The sequence below is a fragment of the Notamacropus eugenii genome, chromosome 4 (assembly GCF_028372415.1).
Source record: "Notamacropus eugenii isolate mMacEug1 chromosome 4, mMacEug1.pri_v2, whole genome shotgun sequence".
Classification (NCBI taxonomy): domain Eukaryota; kingdom Metazoa; phylum Chordata; class Mammalia; order Diprotodontia; family Macropodidae; genus Notamacropus; species Notamacropus eugenii.
The window spans coordinates 67,255,932-67,273,430 of NC_092875.1; the positions used below are offsets into that span (position 1 = coordinate 67,255,932).

The 17,499-nt window shown below is 47.5% G+C and overlaps 1 protein-coding gene across 2 annotated transcripts in view; it reads left to right on the forward strand.

Annotated features, from left to right (window-relative positions):
• The first annotated feature begins 671 nt into the window (after positions 1–671).
• Positions 672–17,499, forward strand: part of LOC140499780 (uncharacterized) — a 38,079-nt gene continuing 21,251 nt past the window's right edge. The window contains exon 1 of one of the 2 annotated variants that reach the window (XM_072601647.1): positions 672–885. In XM_072601647.1, coding sequence (XP_072457748.1) covers positions 853–885 — 33 coding nt within the window. In that variant the 5' untranslated portion in view covers positions 672–852. The remainder of the gene's footprint in view (positions 886–17,499) is intronic. The other variant, XM_072601648.1, reaches the window with a different exon arrangement.

Below are 17,499 nucleotides of genomic sequence, written 5' to 3' on the forward strand. Positions count from 1 at the left end.
CAGACAGAGAGACAGGAGGAAGAAGGGTGTGTGTGTGTGTGTGTGTGTGTGTGTGTGTGTGTGTGTCTCTGTGTGTGTGTGTGTGTGTGTGTGTGTGTGTGTGTCTCTGTGTGTGTGTACAAAATTAGGCACCCAGCTAAGAGGCCCTTCCCCCCTCTTTGACTTTCCTGGTCCCTCCACCCACGGTGGTCCTTTGAATCCCACCCAACACAGGTCAGGCTCCTCTCTCCACCCAAGTTCTCTTCCCCCAACCTCCTCCCTTCAATCTGTTCCCCCCCACCCCTTCCTCTGGAGGTGGATTCAGAAGGCTGTGCTTGGGGCCGAAGCCAGGAACGCGGTGGAGGTCGCCCTGGTCAACAGAGGGAGTAGGGGGCCAGGGGCTCTGGTAGCCCCCTCCCGTCCCCGCATGCCCGCCGGCGGTTCACGAGCTCCCCCTATTTACCTCCCCGAGGCCTGATTTGGTATTCGAGCGGAGGGAGGGCAGCCGGCTGACTCCAACAGCTGCTTCCTGACCCCAAAACTGTCACTCTGCCCGGGAATAAATTGCGGACCGGGGCAGTGCAGCTTGGCGCTGCGACTGGAGGGGAGGGGGTGCAGGGGCCTAGCCCGGCCCGGGACTGCAGCCGCCCCTCCGGCCCTCTGAGCTCACCCCGCCCCGAGCCCGGGCTGCAGGGGGGGGGGGGGAGTGGCCCCCTGTCTCCCGGCCCGCCTTGGCCCGAGATCCCGCATCCTGCCCGCTACTTCTGCAGAATCAGTTGGCTCTGAGGGGAGCTTGAAACGGCAGCAGCGCCGAGTTCCTTCAGTTCCAGCAGCCCAGGGCGCCTGGGGGGCTCAGTGTCCCGGTGTGTCGGGATGCAAGTGCTTGCGTGCAATGCCAGTGCCAATGTGAGTGGGTCACTGTGCGCGTGGGCCAACGGGGTTCGGCGCGTCTGTGTTTGATCCGATGTGGGCGCGTGGGTGTGGGAATGCAAGTGTGTGCGTGAGTGGAGATAGAAGAGTGCTGGTGGGTGCGGTGTGCCAGTGGGCGGGAATGGGCCAGTGGATACCTCTGAGCTTGCGGCGGCTCCCAGAGGGTGGAGGGGGTTGTCTCATCCCACCTCCACCCCTGGGGGATGTGTCTCTTTGGGGATGGGGGTGGGATGGAAGCTAAGCGGCCAGGAGCCCTGGGGACTTGGGATCTTATCAAGTAGTAACCTGGGCAGAAAATCGGTTTCCCTCCTCTCCCTCCATCGATACCCTCTCTCTTAGGCCTTCTTGCTCTCCCACCCTCTCTCCTGTTTCGGGCTCCTTCTTTCTGGTTCCTCCCGGTGCTAGACCCTCCTTTTCCCCCATCTTTCTGTTTCCTCAAGTTCCATTCCCTTCCTCAAACTTTGGCTGAGCTGTGCGCGCCTCCTCCCCCACCGTGCTCCAACTCTGCGGAGCCCCTAGACAGCCTGCCTCTGGGGGAGCGGGATAAGGCTCCTTCTAAGTGTTCGGAGTCTGAGGGACCCCTGGCGTGAAGCCGGACACACCCCTGACCCAACGGTGGGCGTGCCTGGTGTTGAGAATTTGCCGCTCCACAGGTGATGGGAAGGCCTGGGGGTGGAACCGAGAGAAAGCCAAGAATGATGGAGTGATTGGGGTGCGAGGGGAAACGCAGCCCCTTGGTAGCAGAGGGTCAGAACCCCTCGCCAGCTCCAGAGTCGCGCAGGCGCAGCTGCCATTTCCTCTTCTTCCCCACCCCCACCCCTCAGACCGTGCAGGGGAAGAGCCGCCCCTAGTCCCTTGGCCTCCGGACACTCTCTGGTCTAGTCCCTTCCCCCATTACGGGAAGGCTGAACTCCGGTTTTGGGGGGCGGGGAAGGGACTCAGCACGCCTGCGCTGCACTCTGCCAGGGGACTCCGCCGCCTGGAAGCCTCAGTCACAATATTTCTGTTCACGTTAATCGAATCATTGACAATATGATGTAAAATATTAGCGACATAGAGCGAAGGGAAGGAGAGGACTGCACGCATCGCCTTCATGCTTCCCCTCTCCTCCCCAATTTAGGAAGGGTCATTCTTAACCTGGGAGCCTGGGCTCACCTGACTTCTCTCTCCTTCCTTACCCCTTCAATACCAGGCTCCCGGGTTCCGCAGAAGCCCCTAACTGGGATAGCAGGGAAGGGGATATGGTTGTCCCCCTGTGCCTTCACCTCCTCCCCACCTGGAACTCGAGGTCTAAATCCAGGTCTTTCAGATTGTGGCCTTAGTTTAGGGAGATGGGAAAAAAAGTGCAGCTGCCCCTGCCTTCCAGGGCTCGCCCCCTAGTGCACTCACTCCCCCAGGGCCCGCTTTAACTCCCGGTCTTATACCAGTCCCCTTCAGCAAGCCGCCTCTGCCCTACTCGGGTGTCCCATTTCTCCCCGTAGAGCTTCAGCTCCTTTCCTCTCTCCTGCCATGTAACCCCCTCTCCCACCGCTACCCGTCCCCTAGAACCCTCCCTCCCTTCTCCACCTGCCTAGTCCCCAGGGCTCTCTCCTCAGGGCCTCAGGCTCTGAACGTCCCTTCACTTCGTATCTCCTCCCCCGGAGCTACCAGCAGACCCCACTCCTCGCCATCTCCCACAGCATCCCTCCAACAGTGCCTGGTCTCCCCAGACTCTCCGCCCATCCCTTGACTTGTCTCCCCCAGGGCCCGTCTCAGAAACTCACCCCCTACCCTTATCTCCTCCCTCAGGCCCGGTTCCAAGTCCCCTCCCCTTGCCCTCTAGACGAGCTCAGTCTTCCCGGGCTCTCTGCCCATCGCGCGCCCTTACCCCCTTCTCCTTTTTCCTCCCCTTCCCCCTCCTTGCCCCCGCGCCTGCCTCCTAAAACTCTTACCATCCCTGTCTCCCACCCTAGGGGTATCAGCAGACTCGGATCCTCTCCCCTCTTCTTCCTTTCCCCAGCCATGGCTTATTCACTGCTCTCCATCACCCCCACCCCAGCCCCCGCCCCGTTCTGTCCCACCCCCACCCCCACCCCCCTTATTCCCCAGGGCCACCAGCAGGCTCGCACTTAAGCTCTCCTGCTCTCTCTTCTTCCTCTTCTGGGATCTTCTGCTCTTCTCTTCCCTCTAGCTTTCGGGGTCGGAGACCACCCCTTCCCCACGGTTTTCCATCCAATTAATTTCATTCCCCGACCCCGCCCCCCAACAGACTCGATGCAAACCGAGCAGAAGAGCCGCTTAGCCGCGGCAGTGGTGGGGGTCCTGGTCCGGGCCTCCGGAAGGTGTCCCTGCCACCCTTCACCCCCTCCCCTGGCCGCCCCCCGCTGGGTTCTGTCTGCAGCTGCTCCCCGCGCGCCCAGACGGAGGAAATGGTTTCCCTGGCAACAGGAGCCCCCTTCAACCCCCTCTCCCAGTCCAGCCTCATCAATGAAGCTCCTCCTCTCCCCAGAGCCACGCCCCTATGCCTTAAACCCCACCCCATTCCGAAGCCCAGCCCCGGGTGTTATAAGGAGGGCCAGAGCTGGTCCTATCAGAATGAGACTAGTTAGGGCAGTGCGGTACTGCAGGCTCCTGCCCCCTCATCCCTCAGGGCCCCTGCGGGGCAGTACTTTCTGGGCCTCCTGGACTGACTGTTGCCTGGGAGTTCCTTCCCTCCACTTCCCCACCCAACGGGGACTAGAATTCCTTCCTCTGATCGTAGGAATTGAGAGCTGGAAGGGGCCTCAGTCTAATCCCCTCATTTTTTCAAAATTGGTAACTGAGTCCTCCCTAGAGTCCCCTGAGATCCTGCAGCGGGGAGGTATACTGAGCTTTCTCAGCCCCGGGGCAAGCTGACCCCTCCCTACCCCTCTCATCTCCCAGCCCTCCAGGGCAGCCGGAGCCACCTTCTGGAAGGAAGGGATTGCCCTGGTCCATCCACCCTGTTCCCCCGTCCCCAGGTTGGTCTCCATCCCAGGGCCTTGGCGCCCTCTGATGGTCACTGGATGGTCGAAGGGGGACGGGAAAGGAAAAACGCATTTATATTAGCCTACTATGTGCCAGTCACTGTGTATTAATTGCTGGGTACATAAATGGGGTAAGAGATGGCCATTGTCTTCCAGGAGCTCACAATTATGTGAGACAATATGCAAACAAATCTATATAAACAAGCTATGTACAAGATAAACAGAGGATAATTAACGTTGGGGAAGCACTCCATCTATGGAATCAGTTGGCGGGGGGGGTGATTCCCATACCTAGCAGAGAGGTTAGCAGATTGTACATGCTTTAGTAAATGCTTGATAGGTCACCCAGCCTTTGCTTAAAGGCCTCTAGTGAAGGAGGCGGGTACCCGTTATCTCCTAAGGTTGCCCCCCTATGAAGGGAAAACTTTGTCCGGATCCCTTAAGTGGCCCAGATAGCAGTAGTCAGCGTTTATCTCCCTTTACAAGTGAGAAAACTGAGTCCCAAGAAAATCGAACCCCTGGGGACCCAGCTTACCCAACCAGCCCAGCCACGCCCAGAGCCCTCCGGTCAGCACTCTGAGCCTTATTTAGCTCTGAGCTGGGCCTCATGCCCAGCCAAGGCTTCCACCTGCTATTGGCCTCTCTGAGGGGAGGGGGAGGCAGGAGGAGGGGTGTCCCTTTCCCAAACCCCAATCCCAACAGCTTGAGTGCTGAGCAGTACATGACAATGTCTGCTGCCTGCCCTTGGGCTTCGGGGCAGCTCAGTTCAGGTTAATTGTTTATGGTTAATTGCTTATTACTCATTGATTGCTACTTCATTCTTAATTCCTCTCAGGCCCAGGAAGGGGAGCCTGGGACTACAGCCTGGCAGGCGAACAGAGCTGGATCAAAGAGATTGAGTAGTGGGCAACTGTGCCACCTGGTGCTTCTGAGGGCACCTAGCCACTGGCCCCTCCTGCAGTGAGGAGGCTTACTCTCTCAAAACTGCTCTCTCCAAAGTGGTTCACAACCTTTTAAGTTACCAAATCCAGTGACCTTTTCTCAATCTCATTTTCCTTGACCTCTCTGAAGTCTTTGACACTGTTGATCACTTTCTCCTCCTTGACCTTCCTTTCTTTAGGTTTTTGGGATCCCCCCCTTCTCTCCTAGTTCTCTTCCCCTCTCTCTGACCACTCCTTCTCTGTCTCATTTGCTGGATCCTCCTCCAGATCACACCCTTAAACTAGAGGTGTCCCACAGATTCTGTTCTGGGATTTCTTCTCTTCTCCCTCTATACCACTTCACCTGATGATCTCATCAGCCTCTTTCTATGATGATTCTCAGATCTATCTATCCTGTCCCAAACTCTCTGCTGGCCTCCAGTCTCACATCTCCAATTGCCTTTCATATATGTTGAAATGGATGTCCAGTAGACATTTTTAACTCAATAAATCCAGAACAGAACTTATTATCTTTCCCCCTAACTCTTTCCCCACTTTCTACCTTCCCTGTTGGGGGCAGCTAGGTGGTATAGTGGATAGAGCACCAGTGCAGGAGTCAGGAAGACCTGAGTTCAAATGTCACCTCAGACACTTGACACTCACTAGCTGTGTGACCTTGGGCAAGTCACTAAACCCCAATTGCCTCATCCTGGGTCAACTCCAGTCATCCTGAGGAATATCTGGTCACTGGATTCAGATGGCTCTGGAGGAGAAGTGAGGCTGGTGACCTGCACAGCCCTCCCTCCCTCAAAACAAAGTCAAGTGCAAGTCATGTCATTATTTCTCTGATGGCATGGTCTTCTTTGGCAACAAAGGACGTACACACACACCTTCCCTGTCACCATAGTGGGCATTACTATCCTCTCAGATCCTCAGGATAATCTAGGAGACATCCTGAGTTCTTACTATCTCGCATCCCTCATTTCCAAACTGTTGCCAAGCCCCATGATTTTATGGTTTCACCTTTGCAACGTCTCTCAAATATGTCCCCTTTTCTCCTCTGATGCTGCCAGCACCCTGATCCACACCCTCATCACCTCACACCTGGACTATGCTACAGACTTGCTGGTAGGTCTCCCTGCCTCAGATTTTCTCCCACTCCAATCCATCCTCCATTCAGCCACTAAAATGATTTTCCTAAAGCACGGGTCCTATCCTGTTAGCCCCCTATTCATACACTCTAGTGTTTCTCTTTCTACATTCAGGAGCAAATACAAAAAGCGTGGTTTGTCATTCAAAGCTCTTTATGACCTAGTTCCTACCTTTCCAATGTTCTTACACCTTACTCTCCACCATGTACTCTTTGATTCAGCGACACTGACCTCCTGGCTGTTCGACTAACAAGACCCTCCCTCTCTTAGCTCTGGACATTTTCTCTGGCTGTCCCCACTTCCTGGAATGCTCTCCCTCTGCTTTGACTACTGATCTCCCCTGCTTCCGTAAGTCCCAGTTAAAATCCCACCTTCTACCGGAAGCCTTCCCCAATTCCTCTAATTCTAGTGCCTTCCTTTTGTTAATTATCTCCTATTTATCTTGTATATAGCTTGCTTTATATATATATGTGTTTGCAAGTTGTCTCCTTCCTCTCCTACCCCCCTTAAATTGTAAATTTCTTGAGGGAAGGGATTGTCTTTTGCCTCTTTGTATCCTCAGCACTTAGCATAGTGCCTGGCCCACAGTAGACACTTAATAATACATGTTTACTTATTGATTAGTTAATTAGAAGAACAGGATTTAAGCTCCAGCTGCTCCTTAACTAAAGTCCTGTGGGATCTCAGACAAATCTCCCTCCCTTTCTGGGGCACAGTTTTCTAATCTAATGCAAAAAACTGGTTGAGGGAGGTGATCTCTAAAGGCTCTCTTGGCTTGGAATATATTCTGAAATCTCCCCCAGCTCTGCCTATGTCCTAAGGAACTCCCTACCTTTGACATTCACTATTCTAAGGTCCCTCCCAGCTTGGATATTCTATGTCCTTAAGGACTTCATATCTCTGACATCCTGTGTCCTAAGGGCCCTCCAAATTATGAGCAGCTCTGACATTCTGTGTTCTTTTTTTTCCAAAATTAATTATTAGTTTTCAACATTTGCTTTTTTAAATTTGTGACTTCTAAACTTTCCCCTTTTTCTCCCCACGATGGGATGCAATCTGGTATAGGCTATATATGTATAATCATATTAAACATATTTCCACATTAGTCATGTTGTGAAAAAAGAATGACATTCTGTATTCTAAAAGCCCTCTCATATCTGACATCCTGTGTCCTAAGGGCCCTCCCAGCTATGACATCTTCTGTTCTAAGGGCCCTCCCATCTCCCACCTCTTGGGTTTTAAGGACCCTCCAAGCTCTAACCTTTGTGTTCTAAAGGTCCTCCCAGCTCTGACATCCTCTGTTCTAAGGGCCCTTTCAGCTCTGACATTTTTGTCCTAAGGAAGCTCCCAGTTCTGACATCCTGTGTTCTCAGGGGCCAGCTCTGGCGTTCCATGTTCTAAGACAGCATGGTACGGAGAGTCAGCATTGCATCGTGGAAAGAGCAAATCAGAGGATCTGAATTCAAATCCTAACTCCGCCACTTACTATCTTGGACAAGTCATTAGCTCTCTGAGCCCCAGTTTCCTCCCCTGTAAAATGGGGGCTTTAGACTGAATGGCCTCTCAGGTTGCTTCTAGCTCTATGATCACTTCTATTTCCAAACCTTTGATTTCTATGTCCTATATAAAATCCTCTATTTGGTTTGTAAAGCCTTTTGCAATCTGGCCCCTTCCTATTTTTCCAGGCTTCTTATACTTCCCATTTCCTCCACCTACTCAATAATCCAGTGACACTGGACTCCTTGACGTTCCTTGAGCAAGATGCCACTTCCTTCAACTCCATGTATTTTCTCGGGTCCTCCCCCATGCCTGGATTGCTCTTCCTCCTTATCTCTACATTCTGACTTTCCTGGTTTCCTTTAAGTCATAACCAAGGACTTATCTTCTGCAAGAAGCCTTTCCCCATCCTCCTTAATCAATCTCAGTGTCTTCCTTTTGTTGATTACTCCTAATTTATCCTTATTTTATTTGCATAGTTGCTTGCATGTTGTCTTCCCCATTAGACTGTGACCTCCTTAAGGATGGGGAGCCATGATCCCTAGTACTAAATATAGCACTAGGCATGTTGTGGTGGCTTTTCAGTTGTGTCTGACTCTCTGTTACCTCATTTTGGTCTTTTCTTGGCAAAGATACTGGAGTGTTTTGCTATTTCCTTCTCCAGCTCATTTTACAGATGAAGAAACTGAGACAAGGGTTAAGTGACTTGCCCAGGGTCACACAGCTAGTAGTGTCTTGATGTCAGATTTGAACTCAGGAAGATGAAGTATTCCTGACCCCAGCGTGGTGCTCTATCCATTATGGCGCCACCTAGCTGCCTCGGTAGATACCTAATAAATGCTTGTTGACTCAACTTGGCTTCATTCAATTCTCTTCTAGCATTCAGCAAAATCTGTAGTTAAATTTGGAACCCAAGATTCCAGGTATAGAAGGACCTCTTGAGTCTCTTGGCCCTGCCATTGGTCAAACATTCTTGAGGGCTGGGCCAGAGGAGGTAGAAGCTACTTTGGCCCAGGTGGATGGGCAGGCTAGGGACTTCCCCTCTGGGGATTCATGAACCAAAGGTCAAAGCTGTGGTCAGGTAGGTAGCCAGGGACCTACTTCTAGGTCCAAGCCTTGGACATCCAGCTTTCCTAGCCCTGAGGGAGATGATTTTCCCCCCCCCTAGGTCATGGAGTTGGAGACAGCGAAAACCTAGTCTCTCTGGCTCAATGGCTATTCAGCCAGAACCAGTCTCCCTCCTCCATCTTCCCCCCACAAAGAGAGGGGCTGCAATGTCTAGTTCAGCCACATGGGGGCAGGAAAGTCTCACTCTGCACAAGCTGCCTTCAGAGTCAACAAGTGAATGTTTCTCACAACACCCCTAGGAAGAAGTGTTCTCTTCCTCTTTTGATAGATAAGAAGACTGAGGTCCAAAGACCGGAAGAGCCATTTCCCCCCTTCACAAAGCTCACAGAGGGTCCAGCGTATGTTTACAGATTGCATAAACCTAGTAGAATGTCAGTTCTTTGAAAACAAGGGATTTTTGGTTTTTATCTTTGAATCTCCAGCGCCTAGCACAGTAACTTGCACATAGTAGGCCCTTAATAATAAGGCACATAATAGGTGCTTGTTGGATTGTTTTGGATTGGACTTGAAATCTGAATGCTGTTGTCTTAACTCGAAGTCATGCCCTCTTTCTTATAATATACAGCATGTCTCGGAAGTCTTAGTGAAGCTTTAAGATATCAAAATATTTTAATATATTTATTAAGTTATCTCTAATATCTCTATAAATATCTTAAATATATTAAAACTTTACTAAGACTTTTGGGACATCCTATATACCTATATAATATACATATGTATTGCATATTATACATACATACCATACTATATATGTACATAATTTTAAACTTTTTGTGACTTTTATTATACTCTTTTATTGAACTCTTCTTTGTAATGATGAGAAATCAGGTAAGTAATATCAAGTACTATTGACACATTGATTTTTGTCTGATAAAGTATGCAACCTTCTGCACCAGTAGTCCCCCACTTCTCCACAGAGAGGAGGGAAGTACCTGCATTCTCTCCACTATGATGAATTACTTCCCAACAAGATGTATTCCTTATGACTCTGAGAGGTTAGTAGTGTCATTGCCATTTTATAGAGAAGGAGGCAGATGGTGGCTTACTGGGCCTGGAGTCAGGAAGATCTAAGTACAAATTCAGCCTCAGACACTTCTCAGCTGTGTGACCATGGGCAAGTCACTTTAACCTCTGATTGCCTACCAGAATGGATACGCTGAGAAGGAAATGGCAAAACACTCTGGTATCTTTGCCAAGAAAGCTCCAAATGGAATCATGAAGGGTTGGACAGAACTAAAAATGATTGGACTGTTGTCCATGGAGAAGGAAATTGAGGTTCCAAGGTCAAAATGCTAGCCTAAGGTTACCAAATAGAAACTACAAGCCAGGTCTACTAACTTCACATGCAGTAGACTTTCCATTGACTTGCCCTGCATAATGAGCCTAGACTAGAGCATTTTGGGGGGAAGGGGGTGGGGTGGGGTGGGGCATAGTCCTTTTTACCTCTATCTCCTTTGGAAACTTGGTCTAGCTGCTGAGATTAGCAACTAGCTTGGGCAGTGACTCAGGGAAGAGGGTAATCAGAAGAGAGAGAGAGGACTTTGTCAGCTGTTGGTGAAGAAAACTCTTGGCTCTCATATCCATTTAATAAATATTAGACATTTATTAATCACCTACTGTATGCAACATGCTGTATCTGGTGCTGAGGAAGACACAGGATAAATATAATGGGGTCCAAGGTTTTAAGGAGCCTACTACATTTACACACACACACACACACACACACACACACACATGCATGCATGTACCTCACCAAGAGCATTTCGCTTTATTACATTTGGGCCATTAATATAGCTACTAGTGAGGCAGGTATTGTAAGTGTTGTGGGCCCCTTCTATGCATATGGGACTGAAGGTTAAATGACTTGCCCAGGGTAACTCAACTGGCAAGTATAAGAGCTATAGCTAGAATTCAGGTTTTCTGTTTCCAAGATGAGAAATCTCAGGATATCAAAGCTGGAAGGGACTTTAGATGACATCTAGTCTGATCCACACATGAACAGAACACCACCCCACCCCCCAAAAAAGCTCACATTTTTACAGTCCCTTAAAATTTGTAAAACTCTTTACATATGTTATCTTATTTGGACCTCACCACAACCTTGGGAGAAAGGTGCTATTATTCTTCCCATTTTACAGATGAGGAAACTGAGGCTCAGAGAGATCAAGTGACTTGTCCAGGGTCACATCACTAAGTTAGTGTAGGAGGCAAGATTCGGATGCAGCCTTCCTTACCATCCTTTCTATGGAGACCTGGACATATGTACCATCCACTTAAGAACAGCTGTAATAGGAAGTTTCTTGCCTTACATAGGTATAGCAGAAATCTACCTCTTTGTGACTTTCTCCCTTGTTGCTCCTTGAGGGTCAAAAAAACCACTCTGATCCCTTTTCCCCAGGATGGTATTTCAAATATCAGGCTTCTTCTACCATAGTATGTGTAAAGGGGAGGGCAAGCAGAGGAAGGGACTTTATCTGATCAGAGATTCTTATCTGGAAATGTTTGTCCTTTGTCTGGAAGAGGACCATGACAATATAAAGCAATAAATTTCCATTTTAAGAAAACCTGAGAGGTCATTAGTTAGCAAGTATGTATTAAGCTCCTACTATGTGCAAAGCACTATTCATCCTTTATTCTTTTAAAAGATTTTTTTAAAAGTTATTTATTTTTAGTTTACAACATTCATTTCTACAAGATTTTGAGTTCAATATTTTCTCCCCATCTCTCTTTTCCCCCCACTCCAAGACACCATGCATTCTGATTACTCTTTTCCCCAATCTGTCCTCCCTTCTATCATACTCCTCCCTTCCCTTATCCCCATCTGTTTTATTTTCTTGTAGGGCAAGATAGATTTCTATACCCCATTACCTGTACTTATTTCCTAGTTGCATGTAAAAACAATTTTTAACATTCATTTTTAAAACTTTGAGTTCCAACTTCTCTACCCTCCTCCCTCCTCACCCATACCCACTGAGAAGGCAAGCAATTCAATATAGGTTATACATGTGTAGTTATGCAAAAGATTTCCATAATAGTCATGTTTTGGAAGACTAACTATATTTCCCTCCATCCTATCCAGCCCCCCATTGATTCTATTCTCTCTTTTGACCTTTTCCCTCCCCAAAAGTGTTTACTTCTAATTACTACCTCCTCCCATTTGCCCTCCCTTCTACCCCAACACCCTACTTATCCTCTTCTCCCCTACTTTTCTGTAGTGTAAGATTTTCATACCACATTGAGTTGTGAGTGTTATTCCCTCCTTAAACCAAATGTGATGAGAGTAAGCTTTAATTTTTCTCTCTCACCTTCCCCTTTTCCCCTCCATTGAAAAAGGTTTCTTTTTTTTGCCTCTTTTATGAGAGGTAATTTACCTCATTCCATTTATCCCTTTCTCTTCCCAATATATTCCTCTCTTAACCCTTAATTTTTTTTAGATATTATCCCTTCCTATTCAACTCACCCTGTGCCCTCTGTCTACATGCATATAATCCCTCCAATTACCCTAATACTGAGAAAAACCTTAAGATTTACAAATATGATCTTTCCATGTAGGAATGTAAACAGTTCAACTTTAGTAAGTCCCTTATGATTGCTATTTCCTGTTTACCTTTTCATACTTCTCTTGATTCTTGTGTTTGAAAGTCAGATTTTCTATTCAGCTTTGGTCTTTTCATCAAGAATGCTTGAAAGTTCTCTATTTCATTAAATGACCATTTTCCCCCCTGAAGTATAGTACTCAGTTTTGCTCGCTAGTTGATTCTTGGCTTTAATTCTAGCTCCTTTGACTTCTGTAATATCATATTCCAAGTCTTTCAGTCCCTTAATGTAGAAGCTGCTAGGTCTTATGTTATCCTGATTATATTTCTACAATACTTGAATTGCTTCTTTCTGCTTGCTTACAATATTTTTTCCTTGACCTGGGAACTCTGGAAATTGGCTACAATATTCCTAGGAGTTTCTCTTTTGAGATCTCTTTCAGGAGGTGATTGGTGGATTCTTTCAATATTTATTTTACCCTCTGGTTCTAGAACATCAGGGCAGTTTTCCTTGATAATTTCATGAAAGATGATGTCTAGGCTCTTTTTTTGATCAGGGCTTTCAGGTAGGCCCATAATTTTTAAATTGTCTCTCCTGGATCTATTTTCCAGGTCAGTTGTTTTTCCAATGAGATATTTCGCATTGCTTGCTATTTTTTCATTCCTCTGGTTTTGTTTTATGATTTCCTGATTTTTTCATAAAGTCATTAGCTCCCATTTGCTCTATTTTAATCTTTAAGGAATTATTTTCTTCAGTGAGCTTTTGGATCTCCTTTTCCATCTGGCCAATTCTGCTTTCTCAGACATTCTTATCCTCACTGGCGTCTTGGATCTCTTTTGCCATTTGGGTTAGTCTATTTTTTAAAGTATTATTTTCCTCAGCATTTTTGGGGTCTCCTTTAGCAAGCAGTTGACTCGTTTTTTCATGATTTTCTTGCATCGCTCTCATTTCTCTTCCCAGTTTTTGTTCTACTTCTCTTACTTGATTTTCAAAATCCTTTTTGAGCTCTTCCATGGCCTGAGACTAATTTTTATTTTTCTTGGAGGCTTTGGATGGAGGAGCTTTGACTTTGTTTTCTTCTGTTTGCATGCTTTGGTCTTCCTTGTCATCAAAGTAAGATTCTATAGTCTGATTCTTTTTCTGTTTTTTTCTCATTTCCCCAGCCATTTACTTGACTTTTGAGCTCTTTGTCAAGATAGTTCTCTGCTTCCAGCAGGGGTGGGACCGTGTACGGTTAGCCACTCAATGCCCCTACAATCTGTAGGCCTAGGGCTCCATAAACAGTGCCTGGAGCTACCCCTGCTGCTACTGTGGCTCAGTTCCTCAGCCCTCTCCCCCATGTGCATCCCTGGGTTTGGGACCCAACCACTCCACTTTCCTGCACTGGTCCCACAGGCTTTTTCCACTGACCTTCCAATTTATCCTCAGCGTTTTGGGGTCATGGAGTCTGGAAACCACCACAGAAGTGAGAGATTCAGTCTTCCCAAGGCCTGCTCAGGTCCCCTCTGCGCACTTGCGGCCTACACTGGACTGCCTTCTGCTCTCAGCATGGTGTGATAGACATTTTCTGGCAACCTTCCAGACTGTCTTGGGCTGGAGATTTGCTTCACTCCATCATTCTGAGGGTTCTGCTACTCCAGAATTTGTTCAGAACCATTTTTTACAGGTATTTGGCTGGGCTTGGCAGGAGTGCTGTAGAAATTCAGTGCTGTTACTCTGCCATCTTGGCTCTGGCCAGCCCTGTGCATTTTCTAAAGTGTTTGCTTCTGACTATCCCCTCCCCACATCTGCCCTCCCTTCTGTCATCACCCCCTTCTTATCCCCTTCCCCCCTACTTTCCTGTAGGGTAAGATACCCAATGGAGTGTGTATGTTATTCCTTGCTTAAGCTAAATCCAATGAGAGTAGGGGTCACTCATTCCTTCTCACATCCCCAACTGAGTGGTCTTAAACCCATAGCTGAGTTAGGGCGTTGTCTACCCCAAGCATGTGAAGACTTCTTCTGGTGAAATGGATGGATGAGAACAATTTGTTCCAATGGCCATGAAGGTGGCTGGAGCAGACACTGTGCTTAGAGCTTGGTTAGCCACTGTAGACACCAAGGTCATCCCCTGCACCTTGAGCCATCACTAGTCGTCTTGATTCTGTCCTGCCACTGGACTGTGATGACTCTGGAGAAGAGAGTAAGGCTGAGCACTTTGTGCAACTCTGCCTCACTTAAGTTCAATTTATGCCCAAGTCAAAAGACATCACCCATACTATTTGACCATCTTACCTATCTCAAAGTCCTATGGTGACAGGCAAGTGACAAAGCAGCAGGTGTGGATACACTGGGAGCTGTAGTCACAATCCTGCACACAGGAGACCTAGGCCATAGGGTCATTTTCTCACTGGAGGCAGCAGTGGGATTCGGTAGCCCCAGGTGTCTGAGCAGCCTTTTAAGGATTGAGCTGCTCCCTTCCTGGTGTGAGGAAGGAGCTAGAAAAGGTGTGTTAAAAATTGTCTGCTTACCCAACAGTGGTCTGATTACTGAGGCAGGCAGGGAATTCCACTCTGTGATCAAAACAAAAAAAAATGTGCAAAAGCATCTGCAAAGACAATTTCATTTACCATTAGCATATGGAATGTGTGTACACTTATAGACAACAACAATTAACATTAAGAAAACACAGGTGCTTCACCAGCACTATCCCATCCATACATGGCATCATTGGTTACAGCAAATGGAGAAGTTCTGAATGCTGTGGATAAGTTCACTTACCTTGGCAGTACACTTTCCTGGGATGTACACATTGATAATAAAGTTGATGCACATATTGCCAGAAGTCAGCTCAGTGTTTGGGAGGCTCCGAGGGAAAGTGTGGGAGAGAAGCCATTGTGCAGACCTCATTGTTGTGTGCCTATGAAACCTGGACAGTCTACCAGTGCCATTGAATCACTTTCATTTGAATGGTCTTGAGAAGATTCTGAAGATCCCCTGGCAAGATAAGATACCAGACACTGAGGTCCTTACTCGAACTAAACTGCCAAACGTTCAAACTGATTCAGAGAGTGCAATTCTGAAGTACTGACTATGTTGTTTGAATGCCAGACTTGCTTGTTCCAAAAAGACTGTTTTATGGGGAACTCACACAGGGCAGGCTATCACATGGTAGTCAGAAATGATACAAGGGCAGTTTCAAGGTCTCTCTTAAGAACTTTGGAGCTGATTGTATGACATGCCTGTGAACTGCACAGGACTGCTCAGCATGGTATTCCCACATCAGAGAAGGTGATGTCCTCTATGAGCAAAGCAGAATTGAAATAGCTTAGAAATGCAAGATGCGCAAATTTAGAGTATCCACCCCAGATATTCACACAGACTGTTTTTGCCCGACCTGTGGTAGAGCATTCTGAATTGGTGTTAGTTCAATCAGCCACAGCTGATACATTGAAACTTGACTCCAGCAGAATGATGTCATTTTGGTCCTCTTCAAGAATGAAGGACAACAACCATCCACTAACCATGGCTATACCACAGGGTTCTGTTCTGGGCCCTCTTCTCTTCTTCCTCTACACAATTTCACTTGGTGACCTCATTGGCTCCCATGGATTCAATGATCATGCCTAAGCTAAGGATTTTCAGATCTCCTTATCCAGTCCTAACCTTTCTATTGATTTCTACTCTTGCATCTCCATTGCCTATTGGACATCTCAAACAGGATATCCCGTAGACATCTTACATTCAACATATATAACACCAGACTCATCCTGTTGTCCCCTGAACCCTCCCCTTTTCCTAGTTTCCTAATATTATTGAGGTAATACCATCTTCCAAGTTATCCAGGCTTGAAACCTATACATCATCCTTGATTCCTCATTCCCTGTTACTCCCATATCCAATCTGTTGCTAAGGTCTCCCAATTCTGCTTTCTTAACATCTCTTGATTCCTCCTTCTTTCCTCTGGCACTTCCACTACCCTGGTCTCGGCCTTCATTATCTTACAGATGGAGAGCCTGCTGGAGGGGTCCGCTCCATCCCACTCAGCTGACAAAGTGATCTTCCTCAAGTGAAGATTCCACCAGGTCACCCCACCTTCTACTCAATAAACTCCAGGGGCTTCCTATCTTCTCCAAGATCAAATACAAAACCCTCTGTTTGGCGTTCACAGTCATTCATAATTTATTCTTCCCCAGCCTTTCCAACCTTCTTACATCTCTACCAGACCCTCATACCTTTTGATTTAATGACACTGGTTTCTTTGCTTTTCCTTGAACAACACCCTCCATCTCTGATCCCAGGCATTTTCACTGGCTTTCCCTTGATGCCTGGAATGCTCTCCCTCCTCAGTCTCCCCCTCCTGGCTTCCTCCAAGTGCCAGCTAAAATGTCATCTTCTACAAGAGGCCTTTCCTCATCTCTCTTCATGCTAGCGTGTTCCCAATGTTGATTATTTTCAATTCAACCTGCCTATAGCTTGTTGGTAAATTGACGTTTGTATGCTAAATCTGTGAGCCCCTTGAGATCAGCAACTGCCTTTGCCTTTCTTTACATTCCCAGGGATTAGCAAAGTGCTTGGCACACAGTAGGTATTTACCATGTGCTATCCCCTGTACCACCTAGCTGCTTCAGGTGGCTGAGTCTCAGAGAAGTTCAGAGTCTTGACCGTCTATCCCTATTACCATATGACAGAATTTCAGAGTTGGAAGAAACTTCAATATTCATCTATTCTGATCCATACCTCCCAAAAGAATCCTCTCTGCCACATGTCAGCAAGCACGCATCTAGCTTTCCCTTGAAGAAATCAACAGCTCATTTGTGATGGAGCCTGGACAGACCAGGTCCCCTGTCTCCTTGTTTGTTATTTCCTTTACTCTGTGTGTGTGTGTGTGTGTGTGTGTGTGTGTATGTGTGTACATCTCTCTCTCTCTCTCTCTGTATACACACACACACACACACACACACACACATACATATATGATAACATCATTGTCATGATGATGAACCCTCTGCTATCTGATTCAGCACCAGGAGCTTGGATCACAATCATCAGAGCACCCAGAGCCAAGCCAGGGTAGGGGATCTAATAAAGGCTAATAAAGGACAGAGGAGGCAGAGAAGGGTCTAGGGAGGAGATGAATGGTTTCCCTTTGAGGAGCCAAGCAGCCATACAGCTCCAGATTGAGGAATGGCAGGGATGCCATCATCTTGGAGGAGTGAGTACCCCCTTGGTGGTGGTAGGGAGGAGTTTGAGGCCCATTCAGTTTGTAACAGGACAGTCGGGTACAGATGGTGACTGAAGGTTCACTGCTTTTTCTTCCTCATGCATTGCCCTCCTTCCCAGCCAGCACTCTGTAACTCAGAAAGCCAGGATCATTATATATGTGTCATGGCA